This window comes from Akebia trifoliata, unplaced genomic scaffold, assembly GCF_017979445.1.
Source record: "Akebia trifoliata isolate Shusen 1 unplaced genomic scaffold, ASM1797944v1 Contig00135_ERROPOS630964, whole genome shotgun sequence".
Taxonomy (NCBI): Eukaryota; Viridiplantae; Streptophyta; class Magnoliopsida; order Ranunculales; family Lardizabalaceae; genus Akebia; species Akebia trifoliata.
Genome location: NW_028236851.1, coordinates 79364 through 100311, shown reverse-complemented (window position 1 = coordinate 100311; position 20948 = coordinate 79364). Strand labels below are relative to the sequence as shown.

At 35.3% G+C, this 20948-nt stretch overlaps 1 protein-coding gene and 1 long non-coding RNA gene across 5 annotated transcripts; one reads left to right on the top strand and one right to left on the bottom strand.

Annotated features, from left to right (window-relative positions):
• The first annotated feature begins 1302 nt into the window (after window positions 1-1302).
• On the top strand, window positions 1303-15134 carry LOC147381910 (putative E3 ubiquitin-protein ligase LIN-1). Of its 4 annotated transcripts, XM_086429800.1 has the most exons (11): window positions 1303-1846; window positions 1943-2084; window positions 2322-2479; window positions 2584-4030; window positions 4904-5182; window positions 5285-5312; window positions 7190-7838; window positions 8836-8980; window positions 11080-11340; window positions 12300-12606; window positions 14471-15134. In XM_086429800.1, the coding sequence occupies exons 4-11, from the start codon at window positions 2711-2713 to the stop codon at window positions 14587-14589; spliced, it is 3108 nt and encodes a 1035-aa protein (XP_086285926.1). In that variant the 5' UTR covers window positions 1303-1846; window positions 1943-2084; window positions 2322-2479; window positions 2584-2710; the 3' UTR covers window positions 14590-15134. The 4 variants fall into 4 exon arrangements, with proteins under 4 accessions (XP_086285926.1, XP_086285925.1, XP_086285924.1 ...); XM_086429799.1 differs by having other exon boundaries at window positions 1969-2084; window positions 2322-4030; XM_086429798.1 differs by having other exon boundaries at window positions 1950-2084; window positions 2322-4030.
• A 1660-nt stretch (window positions 15135-16794) lies between these two features.
• On the bottom strand, window positions 16795-20674 carry LOC147381909 (uncharacterized). Its single transcript, XR_015174250.1, has 2 exons — window positions 20384-20674; window positions 16795-17139 (listed from the first exon to the last, which is right to left on the bottom strand). It is a non-coding gene; the product is annotated as an uncharacterized LOC147381909 (long non-coding RNA).
• Window positions 20675-20948: the final 274 nt, after the last annotated feature.

Genomic DNA, 20948 nt, shown 5'->3' with positions numbered 1-20948 from the left:
TATTATTTTCAATAGTAAAATTAAAATAGTTAAAACTTAAAACTAAGCAAAACTATAAACTTGAAGAAGAGAGAATAGATCAAAAAAATTAAGAAAGGGGTTTGAGATTTTGAGTGTTGTTTGAATGTTTTTACCTTTTGTCTTTTAAAATTATATTTTATTTTTAAATATATATTATAATAAATGTAAAAATTGGTTCGGCTCTCGAATTTGTTCAGTTATATTATACCCTTAATCCGAAACCGAACCAAATTAATCGATTTTTTTTTACAATCCAACCTGAACCAAACCATGCTCAATCTGAACCAATCCAATCCAAAAGGCTTCGGATTGGCTCGGTTCTCGAATTTACCCGATCTAGTGTGCACCCCTAATATATGGGTATCTCTATTTTCATCGAAACCTTGAGGGACTATTCAAAATTATCCAACAGGTAAATAGTGTAGCGGTATAAATTTTAGGTTTCTTTAGAGATACCCCTCTTTGTTTTTATTAATATTATAAATGCCCCTATCTTTTCAAATTAATGGCATGCCCTCTTACCTAGATTTTGTCTAAAAATTTAATATAAAATAACCTAAATACCCTTATCTTCAATCTCAAGTCAAAATCCTTTTCTAATAGGATATTTGTCATCTTCAATCTATTTACATCTAGGATAAATTATTTTTAACCTATTCAACCTCATATTCATCTCACCATCTTTAATGTCGAGAGATTCCAATTGCATATCAACTTTTACTAAAAATACACCATACCCTTTGAAATAAAACAATGATTTACATATAATTTGGTGCGTTATAAGTATTTATTGGCGTATTAATAGAAACTCTCTTAATGCATTATAGAAAATCCTTGATTTTCCTATCCAAAAATCTATTGTTCTCCTTTTTCTTAATATTTGATTTTTGAAAATTAAACATGAAGATAAAAAATCTTTCCTCTTCAAATTGTAAATTATTTTTAATCTTATCTTCAACAATTATCTTCGATGTCCCTAGAAACCCAAAAATCTTATTATACCCTTTAGGTTTGAAGGAAGAAGTAGAATCAAAAGTTAAATAATAATAATATTTAATTATAAAGTAAGAAGAAAATCAACTAGAATTTGAAGATGAGGACATTTAGGTCATTTACATTACCTAGAAGACCTAAGTCAAAGGGGCATATCATCAGTTTGAAAAGACATCAAGGGGTATTGTAATATTAACCAAAATATGGAGGGGCATATCTAAATCATTCTATTTTTTGAAAAAGAATAATTTAACTTGAGAAAAGACGGCAGTTGAAACGGTTGATAGCTTGCGATTGCGAGAACAAGTCCAGTTGTTGTCTCCTTCCATTTGTCACTCAGTCGTCTTCTTCTTGCCTTGTGCCTCTTGTTCTCGCTCTTGTTTTTTGTTCTTTCTTCTGTTTCTTAGCAGGCCTAAAGATCCTAAATGGCTCTCAATCGTTCAATCTCTCCATTATTCTCTCGTCTTCTTCTTCCCAGATTCAATCAATCATCATTTAATATCTCCATTTTAATCTCAAACCTTAACTCAATTATTGATTCTCGAACACTAGAATTCTGTTTCAATAATCCTCAAACCCTAGAATTAGGAGTTCAAAGACAGAGAAATATCTTCAAAGATCATCAAACGCTAGAATTCTATTTCAAATCTTCAGTAAGAAATCTCAAAGTGAAGCGTAATGGTTTCAAATACGAAATATCAAAGACGATACATTTCTTCAACGATCATCAAACCCTAGCACTTTATTTCAAATTTCGAGCAAGAAATCTCAAAGTAAAGTGAAATGGCTTCAACGATCATCAAACCCTAGAATTGGATGAAGGTGATCTAAGGTAGGATAGCTGGAATTTCTGTAGTAGAATCTGTTGGATGAGATGCTTATAAAAATTCTAACTTTTTGGTTCTATGTTTGATCTAATCTTGTTCAGGAATCAGATTTTAGCTGATTTTGCAGAATCCGAATCACTCTAAGGAGCTTCTTGTAGAAGAGGATTCAATGGGAGGATGTTGAAGTCAAGTTCTAGATCTTCAAAGATCATAAAATCCTAGAATTTGGAGTTCAAAGACAAGGTAAACTTCTTCATATATCATCAAACCCTAGAACTCTGTTTCAAATCTCTAGAAAGAAATCTCAAAATGAAGTGAAATAGCTTCATCGATCATCAAACCCTAGAATTCGATCTTTTGAATTAAAAAGGGGGGAGATCTAAGGTAGGACAGCTTGCATTGCTGTAGTAGATTCTGTCGGAGGAGATTCTTCTAAAAAATCTAACTTTTTTGGTTCTATGTCGATCAAATCTTGTTCAGGAATCAGGATTTAGCTGATTTTGCAGAATCTGAATCATTTTGAGAGGTTGAGAGGACAAGAAATGGCGTCACCCTCTCTAGAGGACCTTCTTGCAGAGGAAGGGTTCAACGGAAGGAAATTAAAGTCAAAGTCTAGACCTTCTTTCGAATCCAGAACTGTAAGTATGCCTCTTTACCTTTACAAGGATCAGAAGCAGTTAGGTTCTTCATCAAGTGTCAGAATTAAGACCAATAGGACCAAATCTGATGTTTCAAGATATAGGGAGAGAAGCGAGTTGCAGAAAAGTCAGAGTGTTAAGAGGAGTTCTAGGGAAAATCTGGTTGAAAGAAAGGGAATCTCTCAAGGATCGAAGGAAACTGAGATAACCGAAGATATAGATTCTAATTTCATGCAGGAAATCGAGAGATTCAATGTTGGGTCATCAGTAGATTCTCCGGGTAATCAGATGGTAAACCCACATAGAAGTGATGTGAAGGAAAGCGAGAGATTTAAAGATATATTTTCGAATGAGTCTGAGAAAAATGAGAGGAGGAATAGCTTTTCGAATGCTTTATATAAGGATAAATCTAACAAATATTTGCCTGGAAAAACTAGTTTCAGTGATAATTCTAGAAAATCTCATAAAACTTCACAAAATGGCAAAACCTTGGAAGATTTTATGAGTCGAAAGAACGTAGAACTTGAACAATCGGTTTCCAAACCTGCACTCGATGAAGCTGCAATAAAGGCCATGATTTCAATTCTAAGTGGTTATATCAGACGATTTCTCAAAGATAAGGAGTTCCGAGAATTGCTTCGCTACAATTGTTCTTCTTGCCTAAGTTCGACTAAAGTAGAGGTAACCCATCACGCAGAGAGCAAAGTTATAGCTAATCTTGAAGAGGCAATGGAAGAAGTAGAAAGAGTTGCCGAGGAATCTGGAAATGTAAAAGAGTTGAAGAAAGTTTCGATACAGCTAAGCGTCGTCACAAGTTTGAATTCTAATGATTTAAAGGATGGGTTTACGTCTGGGATTCCCAATTCGCTGTTGTCAGCGTGTGCCCATATCTACCTTAGTGTGATTTATAAGCTACAGAAGAAAGATAGGGTTTCTGCTAAACATCTTCTTCAAGTTTTCTGTGATTCACCCTTTCGAGCACGGATGAATCTGTTGCCAGAACTGTGGGACTTTGTCTTTCTTCCTCATTTTTCACATTTGAGGGCTTGGTATGATCAAGAAGCGATTTCTATACCGGAAACATCAAGCCGGCCAAGGAAACTTAAGCTTCTTGAAAAAGTATACAATGAGATGCTGGATTCGGGTACTTTTCAGTTTGCAGTTTATTACAAGGATTGGCTTACTGAGGGAATTGAAGCTCCTGCCATTCCTTCTATTCACATCCCTTCGATGTCTGTTCAAGAATTTTCAAAGGAAGGTTTACGTGAACATTCCCCTGAACAAGCTAGTCCAATTGGTTCTGTTTCATCTCAACCACTGATAAGCAAAAAGCTATATGATGCTGTTTTTGGGAAATCGAATGGTGTAGGTGAAGTGGGAAATGGAGAAGAAGAAGTAGAAGAGAACTTTGATAACTGCACAAGCAGCTTTGATGTTGCTGTTGAAGAAGAGAAAAGAACAGTAACTTACTCTCCTGAGTTTGGAAGGCATGCAGAACAACCTTTACAAGAAGATACCACTGAGAGTACAGTAGCAGATGCAACTCATTATGTAAGACGTTCTCTTTATTTTTTATTTTCTTTTTATGTTGTTTGCATGATTTGTAGCTACTAATACTGTTGTACCAATTGATAAGGGATTAATTTTACTCTTGAAATCAACAGATTAGAAGTTTCATTATAAATACTGCCACATAATTGTGTGATTTTAATAAAATGAACTCCACATCAGTCATCCTAGACATCTTTATTACCTAACTAGTAATTAGCCTTGGTATGGTCCATGTCCACTACCTAGATTTGGGCCGAAAGGAGAACTTGTGATTTGTGGGTTGGGGGCTGTGCCGGTTTAGTGGACATTTTTAGAAGATTTATTTTGTGCCTAATGGTTCATGTTTATGCCTGGACATTTACAGGACTGGCATTCTTGATTTAGTCTATATTTGAAAAGCTGAATCGCTTGAAAGTCGGATTTTCTTGATGAGCTTCTGGTTTTGTGCCAAGCAAATCATTAGCGAAACCACTTCCACGCTGGGAAAGACTATTATGGTTGGCTGAATTAGCCAATTGGTTGTAGCCCAATGCTGAGTAAAACAACATGGCTACAACTGGTTAAGTTATGGATGTTCTTTTTGAATTTTTGCTTTCTCTTCAAAATTCTGTTTTTATACTTATTGAAGTTCAACCTAACTTTCCAGGTCAACTTAGCTTCCTTTTTAATCCTACCGACCAAATTGAATTGTTTAAAAACTAATGGTTCCTGGTTCTCAATTTTCAAAGTCTGTATTCCTTAGTTTTTGCTGCACTATGTTTGTTTTTCTCCAGATTCCACCTTGTAGTAATAAAGTAGATCAGTTGTATTGACTTGTAATATATGAGGTGGTACAAAAGCTATCATATTCTAAAGAATCTCAACACCCTTCAGGCTGATGGACTGTTACCAACTGCTGAGGAAGGACAGAATTTACATGAAGTGAGTGTTTCAAGGGAACAAGAGCTCAAGAAAGAAGCTGAAAATATTCATTTCTGGCCGGGGAGTACCCCTATGCTGCATGTGGTTCCACAGAAGAAGGAAAATGAGCTTGCCCTCAAGAAGCTAGCAGAATCTGTTTTCCAACAGCCACAAGCCAAGAATTCTGTTGATCTCTCCGCCCCTATCCCTACATCACGTTCTAAGACGTCCATGTATGATTCATATACAAAGGTACTAAAATTTTATCCCTTCTTTCTTTTCTTTTCTCCAAAATTGATATTTATTATTGAATTTTGACATTGCTACCTTCAAATTGTCTTGTTTTGAATGCAGTTAAGCAACATTGGTTCCTGTGTTAAAGGTGAGATGAAAGCGAATAGGGTTGGAAATTTGACCTTTAATATTGAATCACTCTTATACATGGTTTTAAATCTCGCTTTGACGTATCATCTTGTTCATGGATGAGATCGAGTTGTCTCAAACAAGATCCCGACCCATATATATATATATGGGTTGGGATCCAAAGACGCATAAGGCAACTCATAAAGCAACAAATCAACACTGCTGTCAGATTAAAAGATGATCCAACGGCTCATGTTATAAAGTAGAGAAACTAAAGCATGTGGTTCTAATAAAAACACTTACAATTTTTATTATTTGTAACTACCTCCCTGCATCCATTTCATCCTCTTCACTGTCATTCTTCACTGTGAGTGTTTCATTGATGTCGTTCTTCGCTGAACTCGTCCTAGCCATCTTCTTGGAACTGAACTCGTGCACAAACCAATGAAGATATGGTTGAACTTGCCCATGTAGTAGTTAGAGTTGTCTTTCCATCGCCACCAAATAAATCCAACTCTCAAGGAATATATATGGCTGAAATCTAATTAGGGATCACAGAACTTCGTGAACAACAAAAAAACACAAAACATGGTGAGATACAAAGAACATAACTCACAATTTCCTCTATTTTCAAGAGAATTTATTTACATACTGAGAAAATTTTGGCTTGGCTTATACTGCATCTCCAAAATAACCAAAAAAACTAAAAATCTAAACTAATAGCAAAGAAAAGCCCAATATTCAATGGTCCGATTCCACATCAAGAAGTGTGGATCTACTATTTCTTGGTGCAAGTTTCAAATAATTACTTCCAAACCTCTAAACTCCATCAAATTAAATAATAATAAAAAAAACCAACAATCAACAAAGAAAACATTTTCTTAATGGTTTGCAGAGATTTTCGTAAATCCTCCAACATCTGATGTGAATAACTGAATCTTGGGTAATGTAATCCAAAAACTCTAGAGCCAATAACAACAGATGAGAGAGAAAAAACACACAAGTTCAGTTGGTTTGTGCACAAGTTCAGTTTGAAGAAGATGGCTAGGGAATGCCCACAAAGAAGACAACTTATATAATTTTCATTGCGAGGATCGTGCGGGGAGGTAATAGCAAATATTGAAATAATTAAGTTGCGATATTAGAGCACATGCTCTGTTTTATCACCTTTTAAATCGTGACTGTTGGATTTCGATTTAATCAAACGAATATACTCATTTGTGCGGATGTGAGTGAGGATTTGTGTCTGTGGATCCCGACCCTATCTATATATATAGAAATAATTACAATTTTTTTATAAAATAAGATTGATTAGAAGATGTTTAATCATGAAATCATGTTTTTTTATAGATAATATATATTTAACCCCGAGGGGTTGGCTCAATGGCAATTTCGGACCGATAAGCAGTTAATGCCCATAGGTCGTGAGTTCGATACCCAGTATGAGCATTAATTCCTCATAGGCCACCTGCGTGTGATTTGCAGGCGTTGCACGTGCCCCGGGACTAAGTCCTTGGACAAGACCATGGTCTATGGACTGAGCAAATCCCAGATACGGGTCTGGTCCGCTGTCTACAAGGATACCCGGTTATCCAATATATATATATATATATATTTAAATTTAAAAAAAAATGAATTATTTTAATTAAGATATACAAAATTCTGGTTGACTCAGCCGAGTCATCTCATTTATCTCGCGGGATTCCTTACAGTTGAGATGCCTAGTCTATCTGTCTCGTTAATGGATGATAACAAGATAACTCGCCCGAGTCTTCTCGGTCTCAGACGAGATTGAAACCTTGCTCTTATATACAATTATCATTGATATATAATGCATGTGCATTCAATTTCTAAAGAGAAACAAAGATTGCTCATGTTTACTTTTTCTCAGTGCAGGGCAATATGTAAATGATGAATATTTTGAGGGGGGAAACTTCTTCTCTAAAACTCCGAAGGATTTTATCTGCCCTTTAACTGGAGAATTGTTTGAAGATCCAGTAACTCTAGAGACTGGTCAAACCTTTGAGCGAATGGCCATTAAAGAATGGTTTGATAAAGGCAACAAAACATGTCCAATAACTGGAAAGACCTTAGAATCCCTTGTTGTGCCAATCACCAACATTGTTTTGAAACGTGTTATTGATAGTTGGAAATCTGAACATTGTAGAAATGTATTGACTTTTGCTTCTAAAATAGCGGGAAACTCATTTGAACGTGGATTTAAATCGAAGGATGAAAGAGCAGTTTTAATATTAGAACAGCTTCTCATTGGTTTCAAAACGGAGGAGAGATTGATGAATGCCAAACACCTTCTCTCTCTTGGAGGCTTGCAATTTCTAATTCTGAGGTTTGAATTGGGAAACTTGGAAGAGAAAACACATGTTGTTCCACTTTTATCGTGTTGTATTGAGGCAGATGGAGATTGCAGAAACTATATAGCCAAAAACATTGACAAGGGATGTCTTCTTGAACTTCTTCACAACAAGCAAGTTAAGTCAAGAGCAAACGTGGTGATACTACTCACTGAACTGATTTGCTTAAACAGGTTTGCGATATTTAACTTTTGTAGTTCCCATTATCTAAACTCAAGTAATAGTAATAATCAGTGTCGTGTAACTTCATTCACAAATAAAATGATCTTTGAGCACTATTAAATGAAAAGAATGAGATTTTACTGGGTGTGTACTTAATATGGGGCTGAACCAGTAGTTCAATTGTTTGATGGTCTATTTTTGCTACTATGGATTGAGTACTTGATCCCAGCCTACCTATGGAAATAAAATAATAATAATAAGAGAGAAAGCTGCGATTGGCACTCCAACTAAAATAAAGAAAATAAGTGAACAGTTGAGAAGAACTAAAATTGGGCGCCAATAATAGCCCTCTGGGTTTTTTTTTTTTTTTTTGTGTGGCTATATTTCTAGTTTTGGGTTTAGGATTTTGTATGAGCCTAATAATAATTGTAAACAACTACATAAATTGTTTGAACAAGTTTTATAATGTTTTGTAATGTTGGGATTTTATAATTGAATCCAAACCTTTGTAATGTTTGAAGGGTGTGTTTTAATCTTTAAGTGGGGTGTAATAAGTAAAAGTTGGGGTGCCAATAGCATCTCTAAAAACAATCTATCAGAAAACTCCTGTTGTGTAAAAAATGCATTTGGGATTTTTAATGATTTAAAGCACTAAAGTGTGTGACGTCGTGCTGTTTCTGTTCATCATTGTAGGCATGTGGTTATGTATGTAGACCATACTATTCCTGGTCTACACCAAGCAGAAAATGCAAAAATTAATCTTTTTCTTATTCACCTTGAATCATCCATTTTCTTTAAAACATGATAGTCGCAAAATTTGGCATTGTCCAAGTTATTTTGACCATATATAGGGGAAATCTTTGGAAATTGACCATTTTATATTTAGAACAACAAAGTGAGGGTGCATATGCTTCCATGCTCTGAGGCAGCAGAAATGTTTGCATCTAATGGTAAATTAATCAATTATTTCTCACATAAATCCATGTTGTCTTATTTGGGTAATTACAGGAGGGCAGATATAACATCATTTTTAAATAGCTTGAAGAAAGAGGGAATAATGAATACCATGCATGTTTTGCTTGTGTATCTCCAGAGCTGCCCACCTGATAAAAGGCCCTTGGTTGCTGTTCTTTTGTTACACTTTGATATTCTGGTATGCTTCTTATATAACTACTCCTATTTTCTTAGGGTAATGTGATTGAACTTTGATTCTTGTCTAATTAATCCCACCCATCCACATCAAGTTCTCCATGTACCCCCTCTGTAGTATAGCTTTCAATTCTACAATTGAAAGGTTTTACCAATTATATTTGAAAAGGTTAAGTTTTTCAAGTTGTTTTCAGGTTCCAATCTTTATCAATGATTGATTAAACTGGATTCTTTGATTACTGATTGGGTTGAACCTCGATAATTTTGCCTATCTGTTTCTACTAAAAACTGATTCCTAATGTTGTTGCAACCCCTTTTACTTTTTTATTGTTGTTGTTTATGCATAAACTCCAGCTTCAATAGAACAGGAGTACTATTCGTTTGCTGGGGCTCACCATATTATCTATTTCTTGTGATTTGCTGTTCGCTTAGTCCATGAGAAATGCGTACTTGCTTAGAAAAGTTTTCGTTTGATTAGATTCTTGAAAATGTTACCTTCCATCTAGAAACCTTTTCCTGTTCAGAAATAAAGTTCATTTGGCTGTTTGTCAGGGCTGACCCAATTTCTCAACTATCTAAAGTGCAGTATTTGGTTGTCAGGGCTGACCCAATTTCTCAACTATCTAAGTGCAGTATTTGGTGAAAAAAAAATTACCCATGTGGATCATCATCATCATCGAAGCCATAAACCAAAGATTTGGGGTTGGCTAAACGAATCATGTTCCTCCATTCATTTTTTCCAGACCTAAATAATCTGTTATTGAAAACAAGGTTTAAAATCTTGTCTTGAAGCAATGTTTCGGTTAGGAGAAAATCCAAGATTGTCTTGACCGAAATATTCCGAGACAAACCGAAACATTGACCCCAAAACATTGAATGTTTCAAGGTCAATGTTTCCTTTCAGTTTCAACTGATACATTTTGAAACTATGCAAAACTTTAAACCATGATCAAAAGAGTGTTCATATCCACATTCACTCTCTCACTCCACGTTCTTTTTTGGCCCTTACTCTCGTTCTTTCTTAACCTTCAACTTGTAGCTAGGGCTATAATACGTGTTCATTGAATGTGCCCAAACCATCTCAATTGAATTTCTCTTAGTTTATCGCCTATTGGGGCTACTCCTACATTTTCTAGGATGGATTCATTTCTATTTGCAGCATTTACTCTGTTATTGGATTAGCTATGGGCATCCACTTCATTAATTATGGTTTAACAGTAGCAATGCATTGTGATTTCATTGCAGTTAATTGGCAAGCTATTATTATCATCTAATTTATCTACTGTAGATTAATTTTGACCATTATCACATAAAATTACATTTTTCTTTTCCTTTTTGTGGCATTTTTTGTACAAAAAGCTGCAGTTTAATATTAATTTGGCCCAGTGGAAAGCACATTGGCTGATTCCAGTGCTGATAAATAACACCATTAAAAGGTAAAAAAATGTAAATTTTAAATACTAAAAAAGCTGTCTTAGCAGGAGCTTAGAAAATCTGTCGAATATTTTTCTAACAGTAGAGATATCTTTTTGAGGAAAAGTATTTTAAGCTTACATACAGGGCCTTGAAAATAACAGTAGAGATTTCTTTTTGATCAATTTTTAGTTTTATCCTCAGACAAGGTTTTGGAAATTAATGGTCTCCATAATCATGCCCTTGAAAATAATTAGATTAGCACTGTTATAATATCCTTCCTGATAACACCAGCCCCTTAAAGATGAACACAGAAATAGTATACTACTATTGTGGGTCTGAACACTCCCGTCATTTAAAAAAGAAAATTATTATTATTATTATTGAGTGTCATCTTCACGGTAAATAATTGGTGTAAGACAACTGCTTCCACGGTGTTTCCTCCAAGTAAAATTAATTCAACGAACTAACCTACTTGTTACTGAGTTTGCATTCTGAGACCGATTCTATGAGTATGGATCAACTACATAAATGCCTTTGAGACTGAATATCCATGGGTGTGGTTGGTATTTTAAAGGTCACTATTGTAGCTTTTGAAATTTGTACATTTTAAAGAGTAGTAAGGTTAGGTCAATCTTTGGAAGCCTTCTTTATAAAGAGCCTGGTTGCTGAGACGAACTTGTGTTGCAGGTAAAGCCCCGAAAGTTTAGCATATATAGGGAGGAGGCTGTTGATAGCATTACAGTAGCTTTGGAATGCAGTTTAACTGATGAGAAAGTTCGAGCAAAATGTTGCAGAGCTCTTCTCATCTTGGGCGGACATTTTTCTTTCTCTGGAGAGTTATTGATAGAGAATTGGCTCCTTACGCAAGCAGGATTCTATGATGGCTGTAATACCAAGCGTATAGAGGATGTTGAAGAGCGCTTCCTACCTGATGAGACTATTTCTTTGGTGCGTTCAGTATTTGTTGAATTATCATTATCACATCCTATAGTACATTGGAAACTGCAAGTAATTAGGTCCATAGAAACTATTTTTGCAAGAAATTTATAGTTTTTTTTTTTTGGTAGGTTTCTTATAATGTCTTTAATGCTTCTGATTTCAAGGTCCTAATTGTGTTAAGCATACTTTTAAAACTTGTCAAGTCGACTCAATTCGATTGTGTCTTGGTTCCAAAACTTGATGGAACCAACTCGCCACATCGGCCGAGCCAGCTCAAAAATAATAAAATTATTTTCTAATTTATAAGACTATCAAGTTATGATTTTCTTTTTCTGTATTCACCTGATCAAAATCTAAAAGGCCTTTTTCTCTTCAACGTAATCCTTTATGGCAAAATTTTGCAAATTCTAGTACGATTAGTTATTGTTGAGCTTTTGAAAGCAGAACCATAAAGTTTGGCGTGAGTGAAGCCATGGTTTCAAGACTCAATTTGACGTCTCGTCTCATTCATGGATGAGACCGAGTTGTCTGAGACGAGATAAACCATTTAACTTGGTTTACAATTATTTATTCATAAATATTTATATGAAAATAATTACAATTTTTTTTTTAGAAAATAAAGTAGATTAGAAGGTGTTTAGTAATAAAATCATATTTTAATTAGATAATAAATGTTTAAATTCTAAAAAAATAATTAATTATTTTAATTAAAATATACAAAATTCCAGTTGACTCTGATGAGTTTTACTGACCCGGTCGAGATTTTTAAAATATCATCCGAGTCTTCTCGTTTGTCTTGTGAGATTTTGCACATGTGAGATGTGGTGTCTATCCGTCTTGGATGAGATTTAAAACCATGAGTGAGATACACACTTTCATAAATTGTTCTAAATTTTTTAAGAGGTGGCCGAAACCCCGAAATTATACTATGCTGCATCTGACTGTTTGATGTTTTGATGCTGTTCCAGGAGGAAGAGAAAGCAAGAGAAGATTGGTGGAAATACTTGACGGTATCATTGCTTGGTAGTGGAAAGAAATCGTTTTTGGATATTATCTCTAAATGTTTAAGCTCTGGAAACTCAAGTTTGGTGAGAATGTGCTTGATCGCGGTGGCATGGATGAGCGAAGCACTTACCTCACTGTCAGATGCAGAATTCCAACTTTCCGCATTTTCAGCTCTCGTCCCTCAGTTGAAAGAAAGCTTGGAGAATGGCGAGGAGACTGGATACAGGGTCCTTGCCTCCATGACCCTTCTCAATTTCAGCAAGATTTCAGGTCAGTAAGTGGTTTTAGAGAGATTTCTGTCATTGCACATTAACATTGACCCTATCATCATTGAAGCCATCCCAAAAATTTGAGGTTGGTCGTACGAATCTTATCCCTCCATTCAATTCTGTCTAGAGTCATGTCTTGTTACTGCAATTTTGTTTGTATGTTTTTAGGACCTCAATCCAAGATTGTTGTTAAAAGCGTAAGTTGCCCTAAACACCCTTAGGGCCTAGGCGGGGCTTAAGCGACAAAAAGTTATTGTTTAAATTTTTAAATTTTTTGTATGTAGAGGGAACAAATAATATAAATATATCATTACCAATAATAATACCAAAGTTACCAAGTACTAAGCAAGCTTATTCTACACAACTAACATGTAAGAAAAATGCAACCACAAAGAATGAAGTAATTTGATGCCCTTCTCAAATCTTTACTATTATAACGAGAGAAGTTGATAAGTGTTTGTTGACACCGAAATTTGAAAGAGCAAAAATGCCCCACATTTACATTTAACCTTATTATTATCAAGGTCATCTTCGTCAAAATGAATAAAATTATAATTCATAGTTAGTTTTTAATTTTTTTTAAAATTATAGTCCTTTTATTATGTTATTTTCAAAATAGCTGTAGTTAATATTTGAAATTAAAACAGACCCGTACAATACATTAAATGAAAACATTTATTTGTCATGCATAAATCCTAACTTTTGCAATACATATGGATTCATACATGCCACCTACTAGTTCTCTTAATCTTTTTTTATTTTGTTTTTTTTTATGACGGGGGTTTTGGACCTATAGGCTGGACTAGCAGGGGCGAGGCAACTGGCCTCTTAGAGTACCATATCTTACCCAAAACCTCTGGATACATGCAATACCCCACAAACCACGCATACCAGGTAAGCAAGGATATATCTGTGTGAGTGGCCAACAAGAGGGCTTGAACTCAAGACCTCCCCCTTTTTGGAGGGATGCCTTGACCACTACACCCAACACTCGTTGATTTAGTTCTCTTAATCTTAGACACACCTCACAAATTTAGCTAAACATTTGAAATACCCCATTTATTCTAAAATTGACTAAAGACCCTTTAAAACACAATTTATACTAGAATATTACATAAAAGTATTATTTTAACCCTACTTTTTGAAACGCCGCTTAAAGCAGGTAAGGCCTAGGTGCTTGGATGGTCTAGGCGGCCAAAGGGGACCTAGGCAGGACATTTGACAACATAGCCTCAATCCATGCTCTTTTGAATCTTCTTCTCACTCTTTTAGAGCCTTCAAGTTGCATGTTGACAGAAAGAATATAGCAAATTATGACTTTATGACCTTAGCATCCCTTTTGTACACACGCGCGCGCACACACACACACATGTAAACATGTATAAAGTATGGAACTCTTTGCATGTGTAAACATGTATGCCCTCCATTTTAGATGCTTCTATCATAGTCTATGGGGAGATCATATTGCCACGCCAACTTTTTATCACACATTAAGCAAGGAGGCTTAAGTAGTGTTGGTGTGTGGATAGTCATTTAACCCTTTTAATGACTGCGTAGCTTTTCCATTCTTTTTTTTATTTGGATTTCTAGTCAGATGGGAAAAACTCTGATTTCTAAGGGACTGTTTCTGAGAGTGAGATGAAGAAATTGAAGGTTGACAGCTCTCACCAGCTGCTCCTTTCCTTTCTGTTTTTTTTTTTCCTTTTGCTTCAAAACTTTTTTATTGGAGTGTCTATATCCTTATTTGATGTGTGATATATAATTTCATCAATTAGCTTGTTGTAAAAAAAGATTGGTCATGCAATTTAAGCTCTATAATTTTGAATATTACTGCTAACTTTAGTGTTCTTTTATGTCTCCTATAGAATGCAGGGTCCTATTGATGACCATCGCAGAAGAGATTTTGGTTCCTCTTCGAAGCCTTGCAGACGTAACTTGGACAGCAAAACAACTACATGCAATTATTTCTGGGGAAGGTCTATAGAACTTTACAGGAAGAGGAAAGCAATTCCAGTCCTCTTGCTATACTACTAATGGTTTGAATGTGTTATAATTGGAACCATTTAGGATTTATATTTATTATCTACCGATCGAATGTTGTGCTACTAAGAACTACATTCACAAATTGCAGTACGTGTACAACATTCTTCAATCTTGGAGTTTTGTGACAGTTACGTAACTATTGGTTCAAAATTTCATACCATTTCAGGGTGTTTTGGCCGAACATTTCGATTTCAACCAAAACTAGAACGAATCAATGACCCCAAAAATTTAAATGTTCAAGGATGTTTTGAAATATTTCAAAATGTTTTGATGGTGACCGTTTCGGTTTTTCTCCTAATAGACGCATTGTCTCGAAACTAGATTTTAAATCTTGGTAGCCAACACCTAGATCTCCTTGGAGAGAGAGAACATGTTTTTTGCCTTTGAGGAACTAAAGATCTAAACCATTAATATTATTTATTTTCCTTTTATTTATTCTCACAATAAAAAGAAAGAAAAATGTTTCTAATCCCATTTTACCATTTAATGGTAGTAAATACTTTATGATAAAGCCCACCATGGAAGCTTTAAAAAAAATTCTAAAAATTTTCTTTAAATAATATTTTCTTTGAAATTTTTAAAAAAGTGGAAATTTCTTTTTTCAAGAAAGTCTTTTAAGAAAAATTATTGATGGTTATTTCTCTAATCTTGGAAAAACAATTCCAATGAAAAGATTCATAAGCTTCCATAGATGTCAAAGGAACTGAAGATTAAAGTTTTTTTCTTTTTTTTTCCTTTTGTTCTTCATCAAGTTGTCAAAGTGTCCAGTTTTTTCTTGTAACTCTTAGTTTGATGTGGTTCTTGTATTTTAGTACATAGGTCTAGGACTTAAGAATTCGAGGTTTGATGATTTGGGGAAAGAAGAGTGAATGATAAAGGTTTATGCAGTAACCCTAAATGTTGAGTGTTGATTGATGACATGCCCCTTGATTTGATCTACATTGTGGAAGATTGATAGAGATGATCTGCGGTTCATTTTATTTTAATATTAAAATTACTTAATAAAGGGATTGATTACTTGCAAATCACAATGACTATTTAAAAAACACAGGATCCCAACCCTTTAAACACAAAATCCAACGGTTGAGATTTATGAGTATCTTGATAACACAAATCTCAAAAATACTTATCCCAAGGATAAATCTCAACCATTGGATTTTGCATTTAAAGGATTGAGATCATGTGTTTTTTTAAAAAGGATCCCGACCCATATTTAAAAGAGTCGGGATCCAAAATGGTGTCCCTTTCCCGGAACAATGTTGCAAGTTTTTTGTTGGAATTTAGACACAGCGGGTTTTGTGCACTTAAAAAATTAAAAAAAAAAAAAAAATTTGAAAAATTATAAAACTTGTTTGAATTAATTTTAAAAAATTACTTTTAAAACGTAAAAAAATTTAATTTTTTTAAATATACAAAATATATATATATAACTATTTAAAGGTTACTTTTTTCCGTAGTTACTTTCTACTTTCTATCCAAACAAGGCCGAAGTGATAGAATGCAATCAATGTTAGGTGATCTGCAACTAGTCAATCATTTTAACATGATACAAATTGGTCCGACCAATTGAGTAAAATTTCAATCTGATTTAACTGTTCGATTTTTAAAACAGTGATTTGGGCATAGTCCCTTCACTAAGGCAGAGTCTTAAAACTCAATCTGCCATCTTTCTCTTGACCACACTTGTTGCAAGGGACTCTTACTACGAAGGGCAAAGCTGAAGTGACCTCAAAATTCATTGCTTTTCACACTGTGCTAACGTGGACCTGTGTATGGAACCGGAGATGCTTTTCATCGAGATATGAGTGAAAAGCATCTATGGTTCTGTGCACACCTCCACATCAGCCCAATGTGAAATGCAGTGAATTTCGAGGTCATCCCAGCACGACTCTAACAATTAAGTGAATCCAAAGATCCTTCCTACCCCAAAGTATCCAACCCTTGGTGTTGCTGGTCTGTCTCTTAATAACAAAGTTGGGATTCAGGTTGGTTCCGATAAAGTTGGGAAAGTCTTGGGAAAATTTTAGGAAATCTACAAACGATCTTTTCTTGGGTTTCTTAACAAAATTCCTCATCTTCAAGGTCCATAAAAATCATATCTTCTTGAAATTTGATGTTGAAAATATATGAAACTATGAGGGTGAAGGGTAGAAAGGTAACAGTTAATTGATAAATCATCGATTTATTCAGAGAATTTTACAAATTTTAGTCAGAAATAACAACCCTGTTTTCAGCTAAGTGCCAACAAATTTCAATTTTGGTAGAGGTACATTAACGAATTAGACCAATAAGCCATATGACAATGGACCCTAGAAGCCAACATATGAAGAAAAAGACTACAAAACCTGCCAAAATGGTGAGAAATGGAGGACCTTTGGCGCCACCAGTTTCACTCCCCTCAGATTTCCCTTCGACGATTTCGCTTTCTTTAGGGTTGGCAAACACCATAGACAGCCTTTGCTTCACTTGCGAATTTCCAACAATCTCAAACCTGAAAGTTTAAAATTAAAGAGAAATGTATACAAAAATGAAGTTATAATAGATGCCAATACATGACACCATATTCCATACATGGTAACCTAAGTTCAGATTTGGCGATCATTTGGAGGGGTCGGGGGTTAGTTCGGTTTAATTCAGATAAATCCAGGGAAATTGTACAAAATAATGTTTTCGGGTTTCTTCCCAAAAATCCAACAACTTCAACCTATCTGAAACCTTGCCTTGTTTATGAGATTTGAATATTGAAGAAGATAGAATCTCAATGTTGAAACGGAGGAGAGGGGATAAATTGGCATGATGAGAAATCAAATGGAAAGAACCTTGCATAACCTTAATAGTATTATCTATCCTTATGTTTATAAGTTGTTCATAAATTTCCTCAATCTAGTGAAGAACTCGCCGATTTAATCAATTGGGCCCTTATTCAGAGAATTTTTCTGAATTTTCAGAATAGTTTATCGAATTTGAGATAATGTTTCCATTAATCACAGTAAAGATGAGAAATCAAATGGAAAGGACCTTGCACAAGCTTCTAGTCTTATCTGTCCATATGTTCTGAGTTGTTCATTCCTTTCCTCAATGTATAACAAACAAATCAGTAAAATTCGTTCTTTTGATGAAGTAATAATAGACTGTGAAATTGTAAACAACGGGGAAAAATAATATATATATATTGAAGGTGCCAGCTTTCTTAGTTGTTTAAAGTCTGTAAGTCAACTAATCTTCTTCCCAAGCCAAAAAACAAAAAAAACAAAAAAACACTAAAAATGGGAAGTACTTGGAATTAGAAGCTCATCAACAGTTTTTGTTTCTCTTTAGAGATAAAGGGAACCGCTCTATAAAACTTCCTCCAAATGAGAAGCCTTCTCTTATTTCAACATTGTTCTTCCGACGACTTCCTCTTAAAAAATTGATGTTTCTAGCCATCATATATATAACATCAGTTATATATAACCAAAAAAATATGATGGCTAGAAACATCAATAAATATATATATGTAACCAAAATGCTCCTTCAGAAGACATCAGTATCCTTTGAACCCAGGGACAAACGAAAGAGTGGAGATTGTTATTGTCTTTAGTTATTAGAAACAATCCTGCTCTTTCAATATGTCAAACAAGGCCGAAATAAATAATAAAGCTAACTCTGCCCTTCAGGTCTAATAAAACTATGCATAACTTGTCCATCTTTGTAGGACACAAATGTTAGGAAAGAAGTCTGATTTATCATATGGGCAACACCCTCCAACTCTCCCCCAACATATTAGACAAAATTGCAACTTTGATGGGCCAATTGATGAAGGAAAGGTGACAACTAGAGGAGCAAAAGAAACACTTGAGGAAGGTAAACTGATTGGAGCATAGCAGAAGGATGGCAAGGTTGGTAAGGTAGTGAAAAGGTAAAAGGATGTGAAGCAATTTAAGATGTAGAGAAGCAACATGGTATACTAGAAACATAATAGAAGTTGAATGATTCAGTTTGACGAACGAAATTCAATAATTTCGACTCAGCCAGTCTCAGAGAAGCAAATTTTGCTCCTGATCAAGTTGTGGAAATAGGACCAACCATCGAACTTATTTATAAGAACAGAAATCCCGTTTCCATCCCTCGATGATATTCTTAATGGTGGCTTTGTTCCGTTTCAGTGGTTTAATACATTATTATATTCACTAATAAAGATAGAAAACCAACTGCAAACTGCAACCCAATGATAAACATGCTATAGCTTACCAAACATCACTCTTCCCATAGACAAATCATTTTAAGTGTTACGACCCCAAGGAGAAATGAGCTTAATTTTCAGCACCATCGACACCTAGGTGTTTTTAGTGTATTGGTTGGATTCCTGCAATTTGGTATCATAGCCAAATCCACGTCTCGATGTCAAACCTCAAAAGAAGAGACCTAGTGAAAGGGCTACTTGGTGTTGGGGAGGCCAAAAAGGGTATCAAAGTGAAAGCCACCACAGAATGGGTAACCGAAAACGTTGGTTTGTAAAGCATATTAGTGTCTTACAACCCAAAGAGACAAGGGCTTAACTTTCCACACCATTAATGCCTAGGTATGTTGGACTCCTACCATCTAGTATAGGAGCCAAAACCCCTTCTCAAGTTCAAACTTCAGAAGGAGAGACATAGGGGTCCAAAAGAAGGGTACAAGAGTGAAAGCCACATCAGAGTGTACACTAAGGGCGTCAATGGAAGGGGTGACCTAGGAAAGGGGCTACCAGGGGCCCGAGAAGAGAAGGGTACACTAAGGGCGTCAATGGAAAGGGTGACCTAGGAAAGGGGCTACCAGGGGCCCAAGAAGAGAAGGGTACTTGAGTGACAACTATCACAGAGTAGATAGATTTAAATGTCGGCTGAAGAGCATATTGGTCTCTTATCACCCCAAAGAGACAAGGGCTTAACTTTCCGCAACATTAACACCTAGGTGCTTTTAGTGTATTGCTTGGATTCCCACCATTTGGTATCAAGGCGAGAACCACACCTTGAGTTCAAACCTCAGAAGGAGATACCAAGGGAAAGGACAACCTATGGACCCAAAGTGAAGGTTCTAAGAGCTATGTTACCGGGTTCACTAATATAGTAGCAAACCGCGATCTAATACAAATCGAACCAGTTTGAGGTTCGGTTTGTTGTGGGTTAATAAAAAACAGCGAACTTAACAAACACCCTTATTTTTGTTGAATTTTAGAGATGCCCCATGGTGTGGTCAATATTGAAGATAACCCTTATTTTAGAAATCCCAAGATTAGGTCAAAATATTAAAGATACGCCATTGGTTTTAAACTGATGATATGCCCCCTTGACACAAGTCTTCTTCTATGAAATTAACATAAATGACTTAAATATCCACCACAAACGACCTCTACAAACCAAGCGAACCAGGTAACATTGTATGAGAGTGAGTGAAAGCCACAGCAGAGTGGGTACTAAGGCCATCTGAGAGAGCCCAACAAGGGTACATTGTGTCTTACCACCCCAAATGGACAATGACTTGACTTTCCACACATTTAACACCTGAGTCGATCATCTATGGTTAACTAGATCCATCAACAATTCAACAACAACACTAGTATCAAAACCCTAGCAATTTCTACATGGGGTCTGATAAAGCATCAATTGATGAAATTTTATTGCATAAAATCTCAAATTTAACAATAAAAAGCATTCAACACATCCATGTAACAGAACAGATTAAACAGATAAAAATGAAGGGAATTGAAATTTGACCTGAAGCATAAACGGGTTGAAGGAACCATGGCGCGAAATTTTAAAATGGAAATTGCGGGAATTACAGCTTTGATTTTTGACCGTTGGAACCCTAAAACGGATTCGATGGGGAGTGAGGATGAGAGTGTAGCCATGGAGATGGAGTCGCCGAGTGTATAATTTCTTGTCAAGTCAAGTGGGGGTACTTACGTACTAGGGAGGGTAACAAAAACTTTTTCTTTTTTTATGGGAAAGGAATGGATGTATCAGGTACCATTGGAGTTTCATAGTGCCCTAATCCACAATGGAACACGTGGACTCTACCACTTCTTTAGTTTTCATTGATACACTAATTTAATGAAAAACTCACTACTTTATTCTTCTAATGAAGTGATTTGGTTGATTTCTAGTCTAGTATTTTAAAAGGGTCTGAATACTTGCACCCACTCACAACTGATTGCAACCCATTATGTCAAAAAAATGATGCTTGCATCTCGTTCAATGATAGCACTCTGAAATCAAATTGCACTCCTTCTTCGAAAAAAGAAAAAGAAAGAGGGAGACCTTATTCTTATTGTTCTTCTTC